General features: G+C 44.1%; 1 protein-coding gene across 8 annotated transcripts in view; it reads left to right on the plus strand.

The window, feature by feature from the left end:
- Nucleotides 1-24,887, plus strand: part of LDLRAD3 (low density lipoprotein receptor class A domain containing 3) — a 259,085-nt gene that overhangs the window by 113,490 nt on the left and 120,708 nt on the right. For all 8 annotated transcript variants that reach the window (XM_061151990.1, XM_061152000.1, XM_061152015.1 and 5 more), the window contains one exon: nt 6,164-6,289. In XM_061151990.1, the coding sequence (XP_061007973.1) occupies nt 6,164-6,289 (126 nt within the window). The remainder of the gene's footprint in view (nt 1-6,163; nt 6,290-24,887) is intronic.

Here is a 24,887-nt window from a genome sequence, read left to right on the forward strand (position 1 = left end):
ACTGCTGGAACAAGCAAAGGGCATTTTGCTCAAGCAATAATGAATCTGCAAAGACTTGCATCCCCAGGCCTGAGTTTGGCTTGCTGGGCTGTTTGTCATGTGCATTTGGACTACAATAAAAGGCCTGTTTCTCTCCCTCCCGGACTTCTTAGAGAATCCAACAATATATTGCTTTTTAAATGTCTGTTATTTTTATGAGGCTGCTTTTGCTTTCTCACCCCCAGCCACGAAGTCTTTTTTGACTTTTAAAGGGAACCACAGTTTGACTTTTTACAGAATGAACCAGGGGACTGAATATAGCAGCAACTGCAGATCCATTAGTTTCTGTAAAGTTTTTAGCTAGTGATGGCCACATGTGGGTATTTACTTTGGGGGCTATGGAGTGTGTGCAATGACTCAAGTTGTGTGAATTTTATAATTTGATTTCTTTTCTAATTTATACTTTACTGTAGGATTTATAATTCCCACACCTTTCGTGTGAGTGGAATATCACCTATCTCATAGCACATTCCTTATGAAAAATAAGGTTTTAAATTGTTTATAATTAAAGAAACAGTACTGGGTACTTTTACTGACATGAGAAGCAAGTTCATTCTGACCCCCTTGCATTTCTTCTGTTACTACACTGTTCCTGGGCTTCCCAGGTGGCTCAGTGGTAAAGAATCTGCCTGCCAGTGAAGAAGACTTGGGTTCGATCCCTGGGTCAGGAGAATCCCCTGGAGAAGGGAATGGCAACCCACTTCAGTATTCTTGCCTGGGGAATCCCATGGACAGAGGAGCCTGGTGGCTACAGTTCATGGGGTCACAAGAGTCGGACACGACTTAGTGAGTAATTAACAGCACTGTTCCTGCCTCCCGGCCTTTGCACATGCGGTTCCCTCCACTCAGAACAGCCTTCCCTCCACAGTTCCCCAGCACTGAAGGCTCATCCATGGCATAGATATCTCCTATGTATCCTCTTTGAGGAATGACCGAGTTTGTGAATTACTCTTAGTGGAATGCATAACTAAGACCTTAACTACCTGAGCATCACATCAGTTTGCACCTGGGCTCTGTGTCTCCGCGGAGGCTGACTGTCCTTTGAGAAGGCTTTTCTGACAACAGCTTCTTCCCCAGTTTGAGATTAGGTGTCCTCTAGCTCCCCCATCAGAGCACTCACGGCACTGCATGCAGAGGCTCTGACCAGCCTGCTAATCCCCCCAGCTGTTGAATCTCCACACAACTGACTCAGGGCCTGACAGATAGTACGATGCTCAGAAATATTTTGTTCTTTGCCAAGAGAGGGCAGTAAAAAAAAGTGTTGGCCCCTTGAACTCTGTTTTGTGTTGTGCATGGGTGAAGTGTAAATCCTTAAAAAATGGATAGACCTGGTTAAGAGTTTAAAAATTTTAAATGAGCTTTTTTTTGTGTGTGTGTGTGGAAATGACTGTGTTTGAATATAAGCTCACAGCTTTTTTAAAAAAGAGTTATTTATTTATTTGGCTGCCCCGGGTCCTGCGGCACGCCAGATCTTCAGCTGCATCATGCGGACTCTGAGTTGCCGCATGTGGGATCCAGTTCCCCGACCAGTGAAGCTCTGTGACTCTTTACTGGGCCCCAGATGTTAGCCGCAGAAGGATGGGAGTCTTTGCCCTGAGAGGGTCACAATCTGGTGACACCGGGACATCTCTTGGTTCCCCTCTCTCATTCTGACATGATCTCCAAATACTGGTCCGAGGGCTGTGGCCTTCCTGCATTTTGGATGCTAACGCAGCTTTTCCTTTAGGGCGGTGGTGAGTAGAGGTTATTGCAGATTTGTTTATGTCCTTTCTGGTTTAAAAAAAAGTTGACAATTTTGTTATTCCTTCATCCACTTCCACCTAGTTTAAAAAAAAAAAAGTTTTATTTTACTGATCTGTGAAGTCCGGAGCTGTGACAGTCAGGCTCTGAAAGGAAGGGGAGGGCTCAGATCAGGAAATAACCCAGCCCCCTGGGAGCCCCCAGCCCTGTCTTGCTGCTGGTGAAAGCTGCTGCTTTGGAAAGTTCACGGAGCAGGTCCTTGAAGCGCGGTGGATTCAAGTGTTCAGTGGGATGGAGTCACCCTACCGGCCTCTGTCAGGCAGGTTTAGGCACAGGGAATCGTCTGCTTCTGCCAGGGTCTGCTGAGTGTCTTGCTGAAATCTTCCCTTCATGGAAATGGGGGCAAGCTGGGGACAATCAGACTGTGTCCGGGACTCCCCTGAGCCCCCCAGGGGGCCAGGCAGGCAGGGAGCTGTTGTCAGCCTCGGGCTTCTCTCTGAGCCTCTGCCAGACACTCGGCAGGCCGCCCGTGATCCGCGCTGTGGTTGCCTGAGCAGGCGTCTGCCGGTGCAGATGTAAATCATAGCAGGACTTGCTCCCTGACAGATAAGGTAGCTGAGCATCACTGACAAGGCAAGGAGTCTCAGTAGTGGTTCCTGAAGATGGTGCAGGGCCAGGGCCAAAGAGCTGGTTAATTGAATGGTACCTAATTCACCTACAGCGGTCATTCTCTGTCTAGTCCTTTGGAGCTGGGCTGGGCCCTAAAAGTATGTAAGGAGGCAGGAGAATAGATGTCAGTTCAGTTCAGTCGCTCATTCGTATCTGACTCTTTGCGACCCCATGGACTGCAGCACGCCAGGTCCCTGTCCATCACCAACACCCAGAGCTTGCTCAAACTCATGTCCATCGAGTCTGTGATGCCATCCAACCATCTCATCCTCTGTTGTCCCCTTCCCCTGCCTTCAATCTTTCCCAGCATCATGGTGTTTTCTAATGAGTCAGTTCTTCGCATCAGGGGGCCAAAGTATTGGAGTTTCAGCTTCAGCATCAGTCCTTTTAGTGAATATTCAGGGTTGATTTCCTTCAGGATTGACTGGTTTGATCTCCTTGCAGTCCAACAGACTCTCAAAGAATCTTCTTCAACACCATAGTTCAAAAGCACCAATTCTTCAGCGCTCAGCTTTCTTTATGGTCCAACTCTCACATTCATACATGAATTGATAATTAAAGTTTGAGCCTTGACGCTGTTGATCAGCGGTATCAGGCACCTTCATTTCTGGGCCTCAGTTTTCTTATCTATAAAATGGGTTTTGTGAGAAGTAAATGGGCCAGTAGCTATAAAGCATAGAGCACAATGCTCAGCCCAAACTAAGCATTCACTCAATGAGAGCTGTGATTACCCAGACCAGTCTCTCCTTTTCTAGGATCATTAGTATATTCAGTGAGTATTGATTAGGTGCCTATGATAGCCACTGTATATTCATACTCCTTGAAGAGTGGAGAATGAGGACCTTCCTTGGTGGTCCAGGGGCTAAGACTCCAAGCTCCCAATGCAGTGGGCTCAGGTTTGATCCCTGGTTAGGGAACTAGATCCCACATGCTGCAACTAAAAGTTCACATGCTGCAACTAAAAGTTCACATGCTGCAACTAAAGATCTCACATGCCGCAACGAAGACTGAAGGTCTCCTGTGCCGCAACTAAGACCCAGCACAGCCAAATAAATAATAAGCAAAATAAATATTTTTAAAAATAATAAAAAAGAAAAACAATAGAGAAATAAAGTTTAAAAAAAAGTGATGAGTTAAAGTGTCCAAGTGTGTGTGTAAGTGCATCAGACAGCTCAGCACAAAGCCAGTGGCGCTCCTCCTATTCAGGAAAGGAGAGCAGAATAAGGGCTAACATGCCTGAGGCTGGGGGTCGAGGTTGCTACTGGAGCCACTGGCTCAGGAGGCTTTAGTCAGGTGGAGTGAGGCTTGCTGACCCCTAAGAGAAAGGCTTTCCAAGCAGAGGGTGCAGCAGGCTGCACAGGGCCTCAGACGGGTGCTAGGAGGCCAGCATCGCTGGAGCACAAACATTGGGCATCAGATGGGAGGGCTTCCTTGGAGCTGCCTGATACTGTGATGGGAGTTGTAGGCATTCTTAAAGTGTTGGGATGGCACTGATGTTTTGAATAGGCACCCACCCCCTGTACGGATCCAGTCTCTTTAGTCTCCGGTTCATCCTTCCTATTCTTCTTTTGCACAGATAAGCCAATGCTTGAATGTTTTCTTAGACCCCCTTCTTTTGCTATATGGAGGGGATAAAGTACTATAGATACTGTTTTGCACTTTGCTTTTTTCACTTAACAGTATATCCTGGAGATCACTTCGTATCAATTCATAGATATGAACTCCATAATGAACTCCTTAAACTTTGATTTTTCAGAAAAAGAAATTTAACAACCCAAAGATTAATTTTAAAATCCCGTAAGCCCAGTGATGCTGCTGCTGCTGCTGATAATAAATAGCATAAGCTCTACCATTAAATGAGCACCTCCTCTGTGCCATGCTCTGGGCTGAGCATTTTATATAGATTATTGCACTCATTCCTTCCTAGAGCCCAGTGAGATTTACATACTGAGGAGGAAACTGAGCTCGGTAATTTTTAGAAACTTGCCCAGGTCATGAAGACTAGAACCACATTTGAACCCAGGACACCCTCCTAAGTTTGTGCTTTGTGAAGAGCACACTCTCACCATTCTAAAGTATTTTCAGGCTAAAACAAAGCCATGTGGGTTTTTAAAACCTAGACACATCCCAGGCCTTAAAACGCTGTTGATCGTGTTTCAGCTGCTGCCAAAGTTGGCATGTTACTGATGGCAGGAACACGAAGGTAATTTACTGCTTGTTTACTCCAAAGAAATGGCCCTTCCTTCTTGAGGACCATAGCTCCTGCCTCTAGACAGGAGACAGGAGGGATGCTAGGTGGGGCCCACTACCCAGGATGCAGCAATACATCCCATCTCACCTCGTAATCGCAAGCCACAGCAGCCAGCCCCGCTGATGGGAAAGCGCGTTGCCCCGCAGGGCTGTTTGGTTAGCAGGACACTCCATCAAGCCTGAGTCACAGCAGTTTCTGTTAAAACTGTTTGTGCAGTAGGAGTGGAAGAAGGATTTCTTTGGGCAGGAGTCTGGCTTCTGTTGTGAGAAGTGACAGCCGCTGGCAGAGGGGCAGTACAGCGGAGTTGGTTGAGAGCATGGCTTCTGGGTTCGGAGTGCCAGGGGTCTCACACCAGCATCAGATTTTCGAGCCGTGTAGCCCTGGGCAAGTCACTTCACCTCTTCAGAGCATTTCTGTGATGTGATATGACCTGTCTTTGTCAGGGGCTTTCCGTGACCACGTTCAGTTTCTATGATTTGTCAGAAGGAATCAGAGAACTCAGCACACAGTCATACTGTGATTTATTACAGCAAAAGGAGACAAAGTGAAGCCAACAAAGGGAACAGGTGAAGGAGTGAAGTCAGAGGACAACAAGCCAGGATCTCAGAGTCCTTTCCCAAGGCAGTCACATAGGAGGCACTGAATCCCCCCAGCAACAAGTGTGATATGACATATGGCATGTTTTCTCCCCAGGAAGTTCATTAGAGACTCAGTGCCCAGGGTTTCTACTGGGGTCTGGTCATGCAGGCACCCTCTGCCAACATGTATCAAAATCCCAGACCCCCAGAAGAAAGGCAGGGGTTCAGCATAAATGCACTGTTTGCATGAATAGTTTGCATGAACAGTGAGCCATCCTCAGGAGAAACTGATGCGAACCTTCCCACAATGCCAGTTCCCAGATGCCAACCAAGCGAGGGCCAGCTTTGCAAGCAAGCCTTTCTCAGGGTGGCAGCCTCAGGCCTCTTAGGTTAATAGCTCTTTTCTGCTCACCGGCCTATAGGGTGGTTGCTGGGTGGATAAATGAGATGATGTAGAGCTCTGGGCACACTGGCTGGTTAGTAAACACTCAGCAAGTGTAGACGATTACTGTGAGAGTCAGGATATGAATTCTGAGTAGTTCCTCAGCTCCTTAGAGCAAGCTCCATCCATCATCCATCTACTCACCCGTTCATTCCTTTGTTCGGCATATTTTGATTGCGCCTTGCTGGCTCAGGAGTGGTGTCTGGGCTCCTTGGGACTTTGTTAGCAGTGTTTGAGTCACCCCCTTCCTGGAGGATGATGCATGGGGGTTTCCATCCTGGCTGGGTTTTGGAGGTGGGTTCTGGTGGTAAGAAACTCTGGGAATGTCAAGGTAGATGTGAAAGGACCCTGTTGCACCCTACAAGTTAGCAGCTCGGGTATACGGTGCTGAGAAAACTTATCCTCCTGACGTCTCACTTGTTTATCTCGTTTGTCCTCCTGCAGCCAAGGCTAAGTCAAAATGTGGCCCGACCTTCTTCCCGTGTGCTAGCGGCGTCCACTGTATCATCGGCCGCTTCCGGTGTAACGGGTTTGAGGATTGTCCAGACGGCAGCGATGAAGAGAACTGCAGTAAGTGCTGGGGACCCTCCGTCCTGGCCGCTCTCACCTTTGGGCTTCTTGCACCACAGCCTAGGGCCTTTTCTGTTGTTACCTAGAATCAACTCGTTACCACTTCTTCCTTGTGTGTATGTACAGAGGCTCAGCTACTATTTATCAGGGTCTCTGCTACATGCACTGGGCCTGGAGCGTATCTTGTTTTCAGTTCTGACGATTGCTCTGAGAACGCGGGCGTGTGATCTCCATCCACAGATAAGGATGTGAAGCACAGAGGGGTCAGTGGATTCATCCAGAGTCACAGAGCTTATCAGGAGCAGAGCCAGTTCTAGGCCCATTCAGACCCTCATCTGATTGACTCTCCCACTCATCACCCCGTGTTTAGGTGCTTGCTTTCCTTCTCACTGTGAATTCTTTAAAAAAAAAAAAAAGATGTGTATATATTAATAATATACACACTATAAGAATCTCTTCTCTCTTTAGTTGTTAAGTTGTATCCGACTCTTGTGACCCCATGGACTGTAGCCCGCCAGGCTCCTCTGTCCATGGGATTCTCCACGCAAGAACACTGGAGTGTGTTGCCATTTCCTTCTCCATTCTAAGAATATGCTCTTGCAAGTTGCCGTATGATCCAGCAGTCCCGCTCCTGGGCATATATCTGGAGAATATTCTAATTTGAAAAGATATATGCACCTCAGTGTTCATAGCAGCATTATTTACAGTAGTCCCAACATGGAAGCAGCTACGTGTCCATCCAGAGATGAATGGATAAAGAAGATGTGGTATATCTACACAGTGGAATATTACCCTGCAATAGAAAAGAATGAAATAATGTCATTTGTAGCAAATACTGGTGGACTCAGAGATTATCATACTAAGTGAAATCAGTCAGAAAAAGAAAGACACATACCATACAGTATCAGTTATATGTGGCATCTAAAATATGACACAAATGAATTTGTTTACAAAACAGACTCACAGAAAACAAACATGGTTACCAAAGGGGGAAGGGGGGGGATAAATTAGGAGTTTGGGATTGGCACATACAAATTACTGTATATAAAACAGATAAATAACAAGATCTTACTGTATAGCAAAGGGAACTATATTCAATATTTTGTAATAAACCATAATGGAAAAGAATATGAAAAAGAATATATATATATATATATATATATATATATGAACCACTTTATTGTACACCAGAAACTAGTAAAACATTGTAAATCAAGTATACCTCAATTTAAAAAAAGAATATGCTCTTGGAAAAATATCCAAACAGTAGAGAGCTAAAGTTTTCCTTGACTTATGACCACCCCTGCCTCTTTTTACTTGCTGTATAATATTCCACAGCATCAGTAGACACACACACACACACACACACACACACACACACACACACACACACCTCCTCTTGTTCTCTCTACCCCACCTGCCTTTGGCAATCTTGATGTTGAAGCCCACCTCACTGCTCCTTGGTCTGGATCCATGCAGTCCCTTCCTTGTCAGCATCTCTGTGTCCGGATCCACACTCAGCAGCTTCAGTGACCATCACGTGCGCCTTCCCCGCCTTTCACCCACCACTTGCTCTGTACCTGCTGCTGGGTCCCTCTGGTTACTGCTCAGTTTATCCTCCTTATTTTCCCCTGAAAGATTTAGTTACTAGTTGGCTATGGATGGATTCACATGTTTACTTTCTGCACTTAAATATTTTAGTGACCTTTTTCGCTTCCAATTATTGCAAAAGTTGCAGAATATACTGGGTTCGCTCATCCTCCTGCTCTCCACCCAGGCACTCCTTCCCAATACGGTCTCTCGTTTTGTCAGCAAAAAAAAAGTTGTAAAATACAGAAAAGTATAAAGAGGGAAGCAAAACTGCCTAGAAAAAAACCCTTTTAATATGTGGGCTATTTTGTGATAGTCACCCCCCACTCCATCTGTGTGTCTATCTTTTCTAATATGCTTAATTGAGATGTCCTCTTTATTGTGACCATTTTCTCATGTTATTAATTTTTTTAAAACTAAAGTTTTAATGACTTTAGTGTTTATTTTGATAAACTGATTTTCTCTTACCCTGTTGCTTCTATGTTAAGTCTTCCAAGAGGAGAGTGACTGTCTCCTGTGTTCTTTATGTCTTTCCGGGGAACAATCATTGCTGTACCCTCCCGAGAGGGACACAGAGTTTATAACTCTCCCCGTGTGCCTTCTGTTGCCTGATTTCATCTCCTGAGTCTCAAGTGGCAGAGCTATGGCAGAGCTGCTAGGTTGTCGAATGGAAGTGAAGTGGCTGAAACCCACCTTAGCCAGGAGGGTGCACGTCATTAACAGGGTCAGGGGCCTGGCTGAGCAAAATGACTTTGGGGCTGGGGTCTGGCCTCAGATTTGTGTTTTGCCCTAGGGAAGCACAAGTTGGGCGTCTTACATAATCTGCTTGCACGGTGGTTTTTCCTCTCAAAGGGGGATACTGACAGCCTTTTTCCAGGTTTGTTGTGAGGATTAGGTGAGATGATATCTGAAAAGTGCTGAGTGTGGTGGCTAGCCAGAGAAATTGACTTTAAAAATGCAAAGTTACTTAAAGCAAAACTGAGTGATTAAGGGGAAGACCATGCCTATTAGGATTTTGCCTTTGGTTTTGAATGGCTAAAGACATAGTTCTTTTTATACACGCATACCTCTGAGATACAGCGGGCTTGGTTCCAGACCACAACAATAAAGCAAATGTTGCAATAAAGTGAGTCACACGAATTTTTTGGTTTCCCAGTGCATATAAAAGTTATGACTACTCTATGCTGTAGCCTCTTAAATGTGCATTTGCATTCTGTCTGGGAAGAGAAAGCAATACACCTACCTTAATTTAAAAACACAGAACAAAAATTTTAATAGTAACATCAAAGATTACCTATCACCGATCACCAGTAACAAATATAATAAAGGAAAAGTTTAAGTTACCGAAATGTGACACAGAAATGCAGAGTGATGGAAAGACGGTGGCCACAGACTTGCTTGGTGCAGGGTTACCGCACATCTTCAGTTTCTTTTTAAAAAAATGCAGTATCTCCAAAGTGTAATAAAGTGAAGCTCAATAAAACGAGGTGTGCCCATGTTTTACTTAGCCCTTTTGTAAGTATCTGCCTGGTCTCAATTTCCTAGCATCCACAGGAATCTTATCATCTAAGGGGGGGAATTCTTTTTATATATTGTCATGTATACATACATTTTAGAGAGGAATCCAATGGCAATAAAAGCAGGTGTGATGCATTATAGTATGTACATTCTAAATGCGCCATCCTGTGTACTCTCTGCCATAATTAAAGACCCTGTATCATTTAGATGTTTGGATATTGGTCTTTAATAGTCTAAATGAGTAAATTATATCCATTATCTGCCATTTGAGAAGAGTGGTTCTGGTTCACTACTTGAAAACTGGTAAATGAAAGAATCAAGCATTTGTCCTCCCTTTTCGTACATGAATTGTGTTTCTGAGTAATTATAATAGCTTACTTAGGAAAGTTCTTTTTTTAATTGAAGAATATCAGCTAATAGAAGAATGAGAGAATTAGAGTATGTCTGTTTTATAACCCTTAATAAAGAAATGGATCTTCAGTGGCAACTAAAACCATTAGATGAAAAATTGATAGGGAGTTTTATAATGGATTGGATCCGGCAGAAAAGTTCTGAAACCAGCAGTCAATCTTCTCACAGATGGCTTTGAATCAATATTGCACCGTAGAGTGGTAAGGAGTGTAGAAACCTTATCACTTTATGGATCTCTTTATATTATAGTTGTATAGATAGTAATCTGCATACTTAAAAAACCCCAAAAGACAATGTGCTAATTCTTCCTTTAACTTTTCCAATATATTTTAAAGAACTCCAGAGGAGAAGACTCGTCTATTATAAATACTTACCCAGATATTTACCATTTTGATTGCTCTTCCTTGATTCGTGTTGTTCCAAGTTTTTTTCTTCTATCATTTTCCTTCTGTCTGAAGAGCTTCCTTTAGCAATTCTTTTAAAGCAGTACTGCTGGCAACAAATGCTCTGTTTTCCTTCATCTGCGAATGTCTTTATTTTACCTGCTTTCCTGAAGGATATTTTTTACTGCACAGAGAATTCTGGGGTGACAGTTCCTTCCTCTACAGTCCTTTTAAAATGTTGTGCCACTTCCTCTGGCTTCTCTCATTTCCCGTGAGAAAGTTGCAGTTATTTTAAATTGTTTTCCCCTAGAGAACAGGCTGTTTTCCTCTAGCTGCTTTGAAGATTTTTTTGGTCTTTAGTTTTCAGCAGTTAGATGATAATGTATCTGGGTGTGTGGATTTCTTTGAGTTTATCCTGTTAGGGTTCTCTCTGAATCTGTAGGATTTTGTCTATGGCCATACTTAGTACATTTTAAGCTATTCTTCCTCTCTCTTTAATTGAATTGTAGTTGATTTATAGCCCTCTTTCTTTTTTTTTTTTTAATGGGATTCTGCTAACAATTTTAGGTCCCCGAAGCTCTGTTCATTTTTTAAATCAATCATTTTTCTTTTCATTGTCCAGACTGGATAGGTTCTATGACTCGACTCTTCGGCTAAACTTTGTCAGGTTGACTTTTTTCTCTCATCCCCAGTCTGCTTTAAAGCCCCTACAACAGGATACTTTTTAAATTTCGGTTACTGCATTTTTTTATTTCTCTTTTTTAATTGAAATGTAGTTTATTTACAATGTTATGTTAATGCCTGCTGTATAGCAAAGTGATTCAGTTATATATATATATGTTACTGCACTCTTTTTTACAGTATTTGTTTCCATCATCCTTTATCGTAGGATACTGAATATAGTTCCCTGTGCTATACAGATAGGACGCTGTTGTTTATCCATACACTATATAGTAGCTTACATCTGCTGATCCCGACCTCCCACTCCATCCTTCCCCAGCCCTCCTCCTTGGCACCCACAAGTCTGCTCTCTATGTCTCTGAGTCTGTTCCTGTTTCACAGATAGGTTCATTTGTGTCGTATTTTAAATTCCACATGTAAGAGATACCTTGTGGTATCTTTCTGATTTATTTTACTTAGTATAATAATTTCTGCGTCCATCCATGTGGCTCCAAATGGCATTATTCCATTCTTTTTATGGCTGAGTAACATTCCATTGTATATATGCACTGCATCTTCTTTACCCATTCCTCTTGATGGGCATTTCGGTTGTTCCCATGTCCTGGCTGTTACGAATAGTGCTGCTATGGACATAAGGTGCACGAATACTTTTGCATTATGGTTTTGTCTGGATGTGTGCCCAGGAGTGGGATTGGTGGATCATACGGTAATTCTGGGCTTCCCTGGTGGCTCTGTGGTAAAGAATCTGTTTGCAATGTGGGAGACCCCGGTTCTATCCCTGGGTCAGGAAGATCCCCTGGAGGAGAACCTGGCAAACCATTCCCAATTCTTGCCTGGAGAATTCCATGGAAAGAGGAGCCTGGCAGGCTACAGGCTGTGGGGGCAGAAGGAGTTGGACATGGCTGAAATGACAGCACACACGTGGTAATTCTGTTTTTAGTTTTCTGAGGAACCTCCATACACCACCACATAGTGATAATTGTTGTTGTTCAGTCACTAAGTTGCTAAGCACACCAGGCTCCTCAGTCCTCCACTCCCGCCCAGAGTTTGCTCAAAGTCATGTCCACTGAGTCAGTGATGCCAGCTAACCATCTCATCCTCTGCCACCCTCTTCTCGTTTGGCCTTTCCCAGCATCAGAGTCTTTCCCAATGAGTCACTCTTCGCATCTGGTTGCCAAAGTATTGGAGCTTCAGCATCAGTCCTTCCAATGAACACTCAGGACTGATTTCCTTCGGGATGGACTGGTTGGATCTCCTTGCAGTCCAAGGGACTCCTAAGAGTCTTCTCCAGCACCACAGTTTGAAACAGTGGCAGTACCAACTTACATTTCTTCCTTGGTCACTGTATTTTTTCACTTCTAAAATTTTCTTTTGGTTCTTCTTTATATCTTGTGTTTCTTTGCTGAGACTTTTGACTTTCCATTTGTTTTGAGAGTGTTCATGATCACTTGTTAGAATATTTGCATAATAGCTGCTTTAAAGTCTGTGCCACAAATTTCCAACTTCTGCCTTATTTTGGTGTTAGTGTCTGTTGATTATCTTTTCTCATCAGAGTTGAGATTTTCCTGTCTTTTCATATGCCAAGTAAAAAACTGGATTACATCCTGGCTATTTTGATTATTATGTATGACACTTTGGGTTTTGTTTAAACCCCATGGAGAAGGCTTCTGTTTTTGTTTTAGTGGACAAATGACCCCGTTGGGTCAGGCCGCAAGTTCCTAGCAGCCCACTGTGAGCTGTGGTTGCAGCTGTTTTCAGACTGTTTTTGCAGTGGCTGCTTGGACCTGTCCTGTCTCTGCACCTTCCAGTGGTCAGTCTGGGAGCTGGGCAGTGGTCCGTGGGTTCTGTTAGCACAGTCTGGTGTGCTGATTAGGACCAGACCCATGCATGTCCAGCTTGGGAATCCACCTTGGAATTCAAAAACAACTTTATGGAGTTGCTTTCCTAGTTTCTTCGCTGTCTGTGATCTCTCTGATATTTGCCCATTTACTGGGAGTCTGAGAGGAGAAAAAGAAAGTAGACTTAGCACCGTTTCAGTGCTAGTTCAAATCTTGGTCTTCTTCCCCGAAATTGGTCTGCTCCAGTATACTCTTCAGAATCTAAAAGTTGCTGCTCCAAGTGTTCTGTCCAGCTTTTCTTCAGCTGCATTCCGTGGCAGAGCCAGGGTGCCGTGTGGGTGCTGCGCCTGACTTGGATATGGGAACTCCTACAAGTCAGTCTTAGCATCCAAGAGAAGAGACCTCCAGACGCTGGCCTTCTGAGATGACCCTAAAGAAACACCCAGCACCTTTATATGGTGTTTCTGTCCCCGCACATCCTCCGTGAATCTGACTGAGCCTCTAACTGGCTCAGTCAGTTAGGCTGCTGTGACAGAATACCATACACTTAGTGGCGTACATGATAGAAACTTAATTCTCACGGATCTGGAAGTCCAGGATCAGAGTACCAGCATGGGTGGGTTGGTGGTGTGGACTCTCTGTCTGGTTGTAACCTCATGGCTTTCTGTGCACACAGAGAGAGAAATTTCCTCCCTCATCTTGGAAGGGTGCTTATCCCACCATGAGAACATCACCCTCCTGACCTCATCTAACCCTCAGCACCTCCCAAAGACCCTGCCTCCTAATTCCATCTATTTAAGGGTTAGGGTTTCCACATATGAATTTAGGGGGAACACAAACATGCAATTCTTTCTCTTTATTTTTTAAATTTTTTTCTTTTTGGTCATGTGCTGCACAGCATACGAGATGCTAGTTCCCTGACCAGGGATTGAACCTGTGCCCCTGCATTGGAAGCAAGAGTCTTAACCACTGACCACCAGGGAAGTCCCCAAACATGCAGTCCTTAACACTAACCACCTGTTTACAAAAATTCAGGGACAGAGGAACATACATGTGGCCCCATGGGTAGACAGATCGCCAGATCTGGAATGTGGGACAATCTCCATCACTCAGTTACATCCACAAATAAATTCTAAGAAAAAAATAATATAGGAAGGGGGAACCTACAGATCCAAAGAGACTAAGAGATAAACTAACCAAATGTAACATATGGATCTTATTCAAACAAACAGCTGTTTTAAAAAAATTGAGATAGTTGAGAAATCTCAAATTGTGCTTGTATATCTAGTGATATTAAGGAGTTATTATTAGTTTTAATTTTTTAAGTTTGAAGGTGGCATCCTTACTTTTAAAATAGTCTTTATTTTTGATAAATATATCCCAGAGTAAATGAAAGTAAAATTACATGGTGTCTAGGATATGTTTCAAGCCTTTCCTCTGGGAGGGGGTGGGGGAGGTAGTAATGGGCGGGGTAAGACTGAAACAGAATTGTCAGCATATTGGTACATTTTATTTTTTTCATTTTAATTATGGGTTTATTGCTTAGACACGGGAAAGTAAATTTTCTTCTTTCTTTTCTTAAATTGAAGTATAGCTGATTTACATTGTCGTGTTAATTACTGCTGTGTAGCAGAGTGATTCATTATACATATATATACATTTTTTAAAATATTCTTTTTCCTTATGGTTTATTATATAATATTGAATATAGTTCTGTCTGCTATAAAGTATGATCTTCCTGCTTATTCATTCGGTACATGAGAGTCCACATCTGCTAACACCAATCTCCTGCTCCATCTCTCTCCCAACTTCCCCCACTCCCAGCAACCTTCCGTCTGATTTCTCTGTCCCTGATTGTGTTTCTGTTTCATATGTAGGTTCATTTGTGTCATATTCTAGATTCCACACGTAAGAGATATCAGATGACATTTATCTTTCTCTTTTCGACCTTCTTTCCCTTTGTATGATTATCTCCAGTTGCATCCATGTTGCTGCAGATGGCATGGTTTCACTCTTTTTTATGGCTGAGTAATAGTCCATTGTATATGTGGACGACACCTTTTTTACCCATTCATCTGTCATTGGACAATTTATGTTGTTTCATGTCTTGACTATTGTGAATAGCGCCGCTGTGAACGTAGGGTGCATGTATCTTTTGGATTATAGTTTTGTCTGGATGTATGCCTAGGAGTGAGATGGCTGAATCATACAATAATTCTATTTTTAGTTTTCTGAGGAATTTCCTTAGTTGTCCACCGTGACTGTACCAACTTACATTCCCACCAACAATGTAGGAGAGGTCCCTTTTCTCCACACCCTCTCCAGCATTTGATATTTGTAGACTTTTTATTGATGTCCATTCTGACTGGTGCAAGGTGGTACCTCATTGTAGTTTTGATTTGCATTTATCTAATAGTTAGTGATGTTGAGCATCTTTTCAGTGCCTATTGTCCACCTGTATGTCTTCTTTGGAGAAAGGTTTATATATAGGCCTTCTGCCCATTTGGGGATCATACTGGTAGTTATTAAAGCCGGGTGATAGAAACACAGGGGTTCCCTATGCCGCTCTCTGTTTTCGTAACTGGTATTTTCCATAATGAAATGGTAAAAAGAAATAAAGGATAAAGGAGTGGTTTTGTTGGGTGGTGTCTTAACTTCAGCAAATAATTGGACAGTCATATTTTTAAAGAATTTTATTACTATGATGTATTTTTCTACTGTTAGCATTCATTTGGCAGAAGTGAGGATAAGCAAGAACCAGTATCCCTTCTAGAGGGTCACAGTGCTGAGATTTTGCCCTTTCTCTTCCTTCCTTTCTCCTTTTCACTGTGTTTGGCCTCTTCCTCCTGCCTCATTCTCAGACATCCTTGGCTGGAGGTGAAGCCCTGGGTCAGCTGGCAACACAGCTCTCCCCAGACCCTTTTTGGTGAGCTTGAGATGGCAGGCCAGTCTGGATGACCACAGTGGAAAATTCACTCAAGCAGAATCTTCTGTGGCTGTTTTCAGCATAGTTGTGCTCAGAAAACCCACTGTGCTTCTTCCACTGCTGATGCATTCTTGACTGTCCCCTTAAATAGCTGAATCACCCAGCCAGTATATCCGTATTTTTTATTCATGGAGCTCCTGAGTGCTTGTGTATTTCTGTAGCTTTATTCATGTCAACCCGGATGAGATTCCACATTTCCTCTTCACCCCTCAGCAGATCCATGGGTGAAGCCTCAAGGAGCTGTGCCTGCGTCAGTCAGAGGGGCTGGGGGAGCAGAGAGAGAGAAGGGTACTTCCACTGCGTGCTCCGAAGCTCCATCAGCGTGGTCCATTTAAAGGCTCCTGTGTGACCTGCCTCCTTAGGGAGTTGTTGCTGGTCTGTCGAGGCTGGGCTTGTCTTTCCCTTGCCTGTTGGCACGCCATCTTGGGCCTTCTTCAAACAAATGCCACCGAGTCAGACGCCTGCCATGAACACCTTGTAAAGATAACTTCTCTCCTCCCCAGCCTCCCATGCTATCTTCTTCCCCTGCTCCACTCTTCTCCTCTGCACTTACCACCGAGTTTCATTTATTTTCTGCCATCGCTGCTACACCGTAATGGCCATTGGGTGGTATTGTTGGTGGTTCACAGCTGTTCTCCCAGTGCCAACTGTATGGTCTGGTTCAGTCTCCATGCGTGGTAAATGCATGTGGAACAAATTACACTTCTCATGCTTTCTCTTCGGTACCCACTGACCTGCCTGTCTCACCACTAGAGTGTAAGCTGTTTAAGAACAGACTGGGTTTTCTTTCATCCCCCGTGCCTACTAGAGTGCTTAATTTACAGGAAATAGTGAGTAAATATCTGTGGAATGAATGGATCAGGCAACTAATCAAATGCAGGGTTAAAGAAAAAGACAGGCAGTCAGGATGTATTCTGAACATGTGCATGTCTTGGTCCTCATCTACCATTGCAGATATATACCCAGAGGGCACATTTAGGTTGCACATTGTGGATTCACCCCAGTTGCTACCTTCTTTCAGACTCATTCTCTTTCCGAGATTTCTGTGCCAGACACCATGCACGATGCTGCGAGGGATTGTAGAAATGGCTTTGTTGAGACGATGCTCAAGCCAGGGAGACCAAAATCATCTTACCCAAGTAATTACAATATGGGTGGACAGCTGGGTGTGCTGTGAGAATCACCGATCAGAGGAGAGGTTATTTCCCTCTAGGCTTACAGAGCGGGTTATTGAAAGAGGTGGATCCAGGAGCATGCATACCATTTAAAAGCTGGCAGTATAGCTCCATGAAGTCTTTTAGGCTGAAGGCCCAGGTCGAGGCAGGGAGGTATGCAGCCCGTGCAGGGCATAAGATGCCACTTGGCTGACAATGTGCCCTATGTATATGGCACATTTTTATATGCTTTATGTGTTTGATCTCAGTTTAGGTTGGTAATACTATGACTTTCTTTTGGTAGAGAAGGAAATGAGACCCAGAAAGGTTAAATAACTTGTCCAAAGTCACACAGTAAGTGGCAGAATTGTGACATCAACCCAGGTGGTTATAAATCCAGGGTCTGAACACTTAAGCACTATACTAAATGTGTATCCCCAATAATAATTACCATTATAAGCATTTACTGAGCATCTGCTATGGGCCACATGCGATTCTCAGTTATGTGGGTGTATATCTCACTTGCTTTTCACAAAATCTTAAGACACAGGCACTGTTCATGTTTCAACTGTGCATTCATGCTAAATCGCTTCAGTCGTGTCTGACCCTTTGCAACCCCATGGACTGTAGCCCACCAGGCTCCTCTGTCCATGGAGATTCTTCAGGCAAGAATATTGCAGTGGGTTGTCATTCCCTTCTCCAGGGCATCTTCCAGACTCAGAGATCGAACACACATCTCTTACATCTCCTGCCTTGGCAGGCAGGTTCGTTACCCACTGAGCCACCTGGGAAGTCCACATGATGAAATTGAGGCTGAAAGAAGTTAAAGAATTTTCCTAATGTCGTGTAGCTCGTGAGCAGTAGAGCTGAAATTTCAACCCAGGTGGATTTCATTCCCTCACTATTAATCATTACAGAAAAATGTATGCTTGGAAGGGTAGGCTGCGGCAGGTCATGAAAAGTTAACAGTCTGGTTAATAAGTTCTAGGGATGTGATGTACAACATGATAAGTATAATAACACTGCGGTATGTTATTATATATGAAAGCTGTGAAGGGAGTAAATCCTGAAAGTTCTCATCGCAAGAAAAAAAATTTTTTTATTTCTTTAATTTTGTATTTATTTGCGATGATAGATGTTCACTAACCTTAGCGTGATCATCTTCATTTCATGATGTATGTAAATCAAATCATTATGCTGTATGATTAAACTTATGATTAAACTTATCAGTTATGTCTCGATAAAACCAGAAGGAAAAAAAGTTAACCACCTAAGATTGTCTCTTATTTCCAGTGAGGAGCAGTTGATTCTGAGCTGAGTGCAGAGTGAGGAGAGGGAGAAGGTCAAGCGTGGCTGGGGCATGGTGGTCCCTATTTAAAAATTTTATTTTTAATTGGAGGATAATTGCTTTACAATGTTGTGTTGATTTCTGCCATACATCAACGTGACTCAGCCATAGGTATACACATGTCCCCTCCTTCTTGAACTTCCCTGCCACCTCCCACCCCATCCCAGCCCTCTCGGTTGTCACAGAGCCCTGGGCTGAGCTCCCTGCATCACACAGTATATTCCCACTGGCTCTCCGTTTTGCATATGGTAATGGACATGTTTCACTGCTGTTCTCTCAATCCATCCCACCCTTGCTGGTCCCTTTAAGACAAGTGGACCCAAGGAGCAAGGGAGCGGTTGGGGAGAGCAGTAAGGATGTCAGTGTCAGCCATGCAGAGTTTGAGGTTAAGGGGACAGTGAGGCAGAAGTGTCTACAAAGTGTCGGGAGAAAGAGGATTGTCCCTGGAGGGAAGACCTGGGGAGCCATCCACAGAAGGGTGGTGACCTCGAAGCGGTGAAATTAAAATTGGAGGGAGGCAGGCTGGGGGTGGGACAGGAGGCAGCAGGCTCAGGCAGCCTCTGCAAGGAGGAGGAGGCCAACAGCCATGAGCAATGACTTAGGCTCTGCCACTCCACCGTGCTGCCTCTAGAGGGGTTCTGAGAATTCACATCCTCCAGGTCCTTGCGTGCTCAGTCGCTCGAGTTGCGTCCAGCTCTTTGCGACCGTATGGACTGTCGTTCACCAGGCTCCTCTGACCATGGGATTCTCCAGGCAAGACTACTGGAGGGGGTTGCCATTTCCTCCAGGGGATTTCCCCACCCAGGGATCGAACCCCTGTCTCCTGCATCTCCTTTATTGCGGGTTGATTCCAGGTCCTTAGAGGCTGGGGAAAAGGCAGATGGGATTGAGGAACCTTTGCCTCCTCCTCCTTGACCAGAGGGGCAGCCTTTCCCTTCCTGCAGACTCGAAAGAGGGCTCCCTCAGAATGCCGCTGCCCGTGGCCCTGCTGTGTCTCGGGGGGCCGAGGGGCGGCTCTGAAAGGCAGCACGAACTTGCCTCTGGCTGCAGACAAGCCGCCTCTTCTTTGAAGGTCAGGGCTGCCAGCATCTTGCAGGCCACAAAGGAAGCAGTGCTTGTTAATGGGTCGGATTATTGGCAGAGAGGCTTAGGGCCGGACATCCTCTGTCCTGGAACAGAGGAAGTCTCGGGGCAGCTCCATTTCCCCCAGTCGCCTGGTTCCCAGGGAAACGGGGGCTGGGAATACAAGATCCCCACGGAGACGGTGAGGTTGGGATGCTTGGCGAGGAAGTGAGTGATCACCACCACCTCCCTGGTCTGTGGAGCAGATGGGGCGTGTGGGGGCTAGGGGCAAGGAGGTTCTCATTGATGTGTTTTGTCAAGAACCCTTTGAGGTGGGAGAGGAGCCGACTTCACAGACTTTAAATGGATTAAAGGCGATATTTCCTACATCCTGCTGGAGATAGATGGCTTCATTTCCTGTCTTGAAGCCGCTCAGTTGCTTTTGGATGACTTGCAGTGAACCCTGGGTCTTTTCCTTCAGATGTGGTTGAAGAAATTGCCGCCAGTTTAATTAACCACTGAGTTTAACCTTAACTCACCCCTCCCTCCCTCTGGCGGGGAGAGACAACTTCTCCTTTCTGAGTCTTGTGGGCTGGGAAACAGATTCTTAGATCCCTGTGTTTGTTGTGGTAAGAAGAGCCTGGGGACCTTTGGAGTCACCGTTGAGTTTTGGAAGTTAACTCTGTAGACAGTTTTCTCTATCCCCATTGAAATAAATGCTGTAAAGAGCAGTGTTCCTCTTGCTAGTTAAGCGAGTAGAATAGTACATTTTTTTCAGTGACTGGGAAACCTTAACAAGGACAAAGGAAACATACATGTGGAGCACACTAAATATTGCTGGGAGACACAGACATAACATCCCAAAGTAGGAAGCGTTTCCTGGTTAGTTTATGGGCAGTCGAGCAGTTATGTTTCAGAGTTCTGGGTGAGTGGCCCATGGCATTGCAGGAACCCCTGAGACTTGACCCCTTCCCCCCCCGCCCAGAGCCTATACAGTTGGTCCACCGAATGCACACCCTGAAATTTACCTTAAGCCTGGTAAATGCTGCAGAGGCCCTGGGAGAAAGAGAGTTAAACCTGAGTTGTCTGGGGTCTTTGCAGAGATTTTACTCTGGGTAAGTGAGTCTTTGACGGGGTTCTGTCTCAGATGTGTGTATCTTGGCTTCATCAGTGTCTCTCTCTGGTGACAGCACAGGTCCGTTCTTGGGAGCTCTGTTGTTTAGACTGGGCTTCCCAGGTGGCGCTAGTGGTAAAGAACGTGCTTGCCAGTTCAGGAGACACAGAGACACGGGTTCGATCCCTGAGTGGGAAAGATCCCCACTCAGAGGGGGGCACAGCAACGCACTCCAGTATTCTTGTCTGGAGAATCCCATGGACAGAGGAGCCTGGCAGGCTACAGTCCATAGGGTCGCAAAGAGTCAGACACGACTGAAGCGACTTAGCACACACATTGTTTAGACTGGGCTATAATACAGGGTTGCCTTTGGCTCCATTTGGAACTTTTTGGTCACTTTTGAAACTATCTCAGGCTCTTCTGCTTTTGGAATTCCTAGCGTGGCTTTTTATAGCTTTGGGGGCCCCTCCCCTGGTTGTCAGCTTTTATTTCTCGCTGGAGGTTTGTCTGCAGATTGGCAGCAGCATCCTGTCTCCCTTCTGGTTTGCTGTGTCCTTGGGAACCGAAACACAAACCTCGTTGGAATTTACATAAACAGAATCAATAGACCTGGGGGAGGGGAGGGCTTGAGGGTCCTTCCTGAGGATGCTGCCAGCACTTGAAGGGCACTGACATCCTGAAGTGTGTTTTGATGGTTCGGAGGCCTTTTTCTGGCTTGCTGCTGGGTTTAGGGAGTGTTCTTCTAGCATCTTTGCCTCTCTTTCTCTGCCCTGCCTTGGAGGTGAGGACATAGTGTTTTATGAGGAGCTATTGATATGAAGGGATCCCAGGTGTGGCTGTTGACCTGTATCTACCTGTGTCCTCTGAGCAAATGGGCTACAAGATTCTGAAGACAGGGATCTGTAGGCCAGAGATAACTGTGGGGAAAGAGTAAAGGAAAGTGAGTGATCACTGAAACATTTCTGCCAAATTTGACTCTTTAAAACTTTTAGTAGACTCTTTCAAACATACTGAAAGGAAAAAGAAAAGTTAAATGAACACCTGTGTTCCCAACACCCTATTTTTTTTTTTTCCCAAATTTATTGTGCCAAGTCTCTAATGTCAGAGGGGATTGACAAGGGGGGACAATGAGAGGTTGAGGGTTTCACACCAGTGAATATCTCTCCATATGGAAGATAACATCAGGAGGGAATCACAGGTGTTCCTCCCTCACCCCTCAAAACCTTCTACTACTTTCTTTTTTAAATTTTTTAAATTTTTTATTTTTTTTAAAATTATAATTAAAAAATTTTTTTTTACAGCCATGGATTTACATGTATTCCCCATCCCGATCCCCCCTCCCACCTCCCTCTCTACCCGATCCCTCTGGGTCTTCCCAGTGCACCAGGCCCAAGCACTTGTCTCATGCATCCAACCTGGGCTGGTGATCTGTTTCACCATAGATAATATACATGTTTCGATGCTGTTCTCTCGAAACATCCCACCCTCGCCTTCTCCCACAGAGTCCAAAATTCTGTTTTGTATATTTCTGTCTATTTTTCTGTTTTGCATATAGGGTTATCATTACCATCTTTCTAAATTCCACATATATGTGTTAGTATGCTGTAATGGTCTTTATCTTTCTGGCTTACTTCACTCTGTATAATGGGCTGCAGTTTCATCCATCTCATTAGAACTGGTTCAAATGAATTCTTTTTAATGGCTGAGTAATATTCCATGGTGCATATATGTACCACAGCTTCTTTATCCATTCGTCTGCTGATGGGCATCTAGGTTGCTTCCATGTCCTGGCAATTATACACAGTGCTGCGATGAACATTGGGGTGCACGTGTCTCTTTCAGATCTGGTTTCCTCGGTGCCCAACACCCTATTTTAAAAATCATATTAACTATGTGTGCGTGTTAGTCATTCAGTCGTGTCTGACTCTTTGTGACCCCGTGGACTGTAGTCTGCTAGGCTCCTCTGTCCATGGCATTCCCCAGGCAAGAATACTGGAGTGGGTTGCCATTCCCTTCTCCAGGGGATCTTCCCAACCCAGGGATCAAACCTAGATCTCCTGCATTGCAGGCAGACTTTTAACCATCTGAGCCACTGGGGAAGTCCCATGTATCACCTATAGTTATGGCTATATTTGGAGAAGGATATGCAACCCACTCCAGTATACTTTCCTCGAGAATTCCATGGACAGAGGAGTCTGGTGGGCTGCAGTCCATGGGGTCGCAAAGAGTCAGACATGACTGAGCAACTAACACACACGGCTATATTATTATAATTAATAGTACTATATTTATAATACATTCTAGTGTTGTAACTATATTAACTATAGTTAGTAGTACCACGTTATATATTTGAAAATTACTAAGAGAGTAGATCCTTAAAGTTCTCATCACAAAAAGGATTTTGTAACTATGTGTGGTGACGGGTGTTCACTAGACTTATTGCAATATATACAAATATCAAATCACTGCATTGTACACGCAAAACTAATACAATGTTTTATGTCAGTTATTTCTCAATTAAAAAAAACATATTGCTATATTCCTTATTTGCTTCAGGTTTTTAAAATAATAAAATCTTACCAAATATCATTACCAGTCTTCAGTACACCGTTCTCTGATCCTGTCCTCCCCTTCTCTCCAGAGGTGTCCACTGACCTTACAGTGCAAGTATGTATTTTCATACCTTGAATAATAGATAGCATTCTTTTGCATGGGTAATTTCATCTGAGTGGTACAAGCTTCTGCATATTTTCATATAACTTGCCAGTATCTTTTATAACTTCTTTTCCATGATTGTGAGGTTGATCCATCTTGATTCTGGTCTTTCTCATTTTATATTTTTTTTAATTGAAGTATAGTTGGTTTACAGTGTGGTGTTAATTTCTGCTATACAGCAAAGTGACTTTTATATATATATATATATATATATATATATCCTTTTTATCTTTCCTGTTATAGTTTATCCCAGGATATCGAATATAGTTCCCAGTGCTCTACAATAGGACCTTGTTTATTGGTTCATTCATTTTTCCCTGCTGTTCAGCAGGTGTTGGCCCCAAATTGTCCTATGCCCTGTTCTGAAAGTTACTTAACTTTAAATGTATTTATTACCCATAAATCAAGTTTTATTGGAACACAGCCCTGATCTTCATTTATGAATTTTCTATGGCCACTTTGTACCGCCATGGCAAAGTTGAGTAGTTAAGAAAGAGGCCAAGACCCAAAGGTTACTAAAGGCTAGAATATTTACTATCTGGTCCTCTACAGAAAAAGCTAGCCATCCCCTGCTATAAAATTCTGTTATAACAATGTAGTGCATGGTGTTAATTCTCCTGTGGGTGAATATTTGGGTCATTGCTAATATTTTTATTTTACAAACACTGTTTCAATGAACATTTGTGTAGCTGGAAGTGAAATGACTGGGCCATGGGGCATATGCCCCTTCAGCATCACCTGGTATCACTAAATTGGTCTCCGAGGTGAATCTACAAATTTACACTCCCACGAGCAGTCTCCAAGACTTCCTCTCCCTCCCCAGCCTGACCAACAACCTGGAATTTTAAGACCTGAAGTTTGGCAAGTCTGCTGCGGTTCAAGTGGTGCTTTCGTTTCTGGCTCCTGTCAACATTTTTTCAAGTTGCTTTTGAGCGTTTGCCATTGCTCTGATGGGAATTGCCCGGTCATGTCCTTTGCCCATTTTCCTATTAAGTTGTTTGTCTTTTTTCTTTTGAGTTGTGAGGGTTCTTTCTATATTCTGATCCTGGTTCTTTTGGTTATATGCATTGAAAACAAATATATGCATTCATTCTATGCACTGAGACCGGTTTTTGGTCCCAGTGGATTCTTTACCCACAGAGCTGTGTGTTAAGATATAGACAGTCTTCATTCATTTGGAGATATGTGTGCTCTGAACAGGGCTTCCCAGGTGGCACTAGTGGGAAAGAACCTGCCTGCCAGTGCAGGAGACATAAGAGATATGGGTTCAGTCCCTGGGTTGGGAAGATCTCCTCGAGGAGGACATGGCAACCCACTCCAGTATTCTTGTCTGGAGAATTCCATGGACAGAGGAGCCTGGCGGGCTACAGTCCATAGGGTCACACAGAGTTAGACATGACTGAAGCAACTTAGCACGCATGCACGTGATCTGGATATACTCATACTTACACATATGCATGCATATATGTGGTACATGTGTATGCACATGCTCACATATGACTTCTTTTCCTTGGAAAAGTTCATGAGGTTGAAAGGGTCTAAGGCTGAAGAAAAGTCAGTAGACGCCAGCAATGTCTTCAAGATTGGTTCAGCATAGCCCTCCTACTGGGAGTAGAGGGACTCAGGTAAGTTTGTAGCAGCCCCTTCTTGGAAGTCTTTCTATTTGAGGTGGGATTTTCCACTTTTCCGAGGCTGTCCATTAGAGTGAGCTGATTGTTGTCGATGCTTTGGCCGCATAGACATGACCCACAGGGTCCCAGGGAAGCCAGAGGCCACCATGGTGGGATGTAGAAGGGTT

This window comes from Dama dama, chromosome 1, assembly GCF_033118175.1.
Source record: "Dama dama isolate Ldn47 chromosome 1, ASM3311817v1, whole genome shotgun sequence".
Classification (NCBI taxonomy): Eukaryota; Metazoa; Chordata; class Mammalia; order Artiodactyla; family Cervidae; genus Dama; species Dama dama.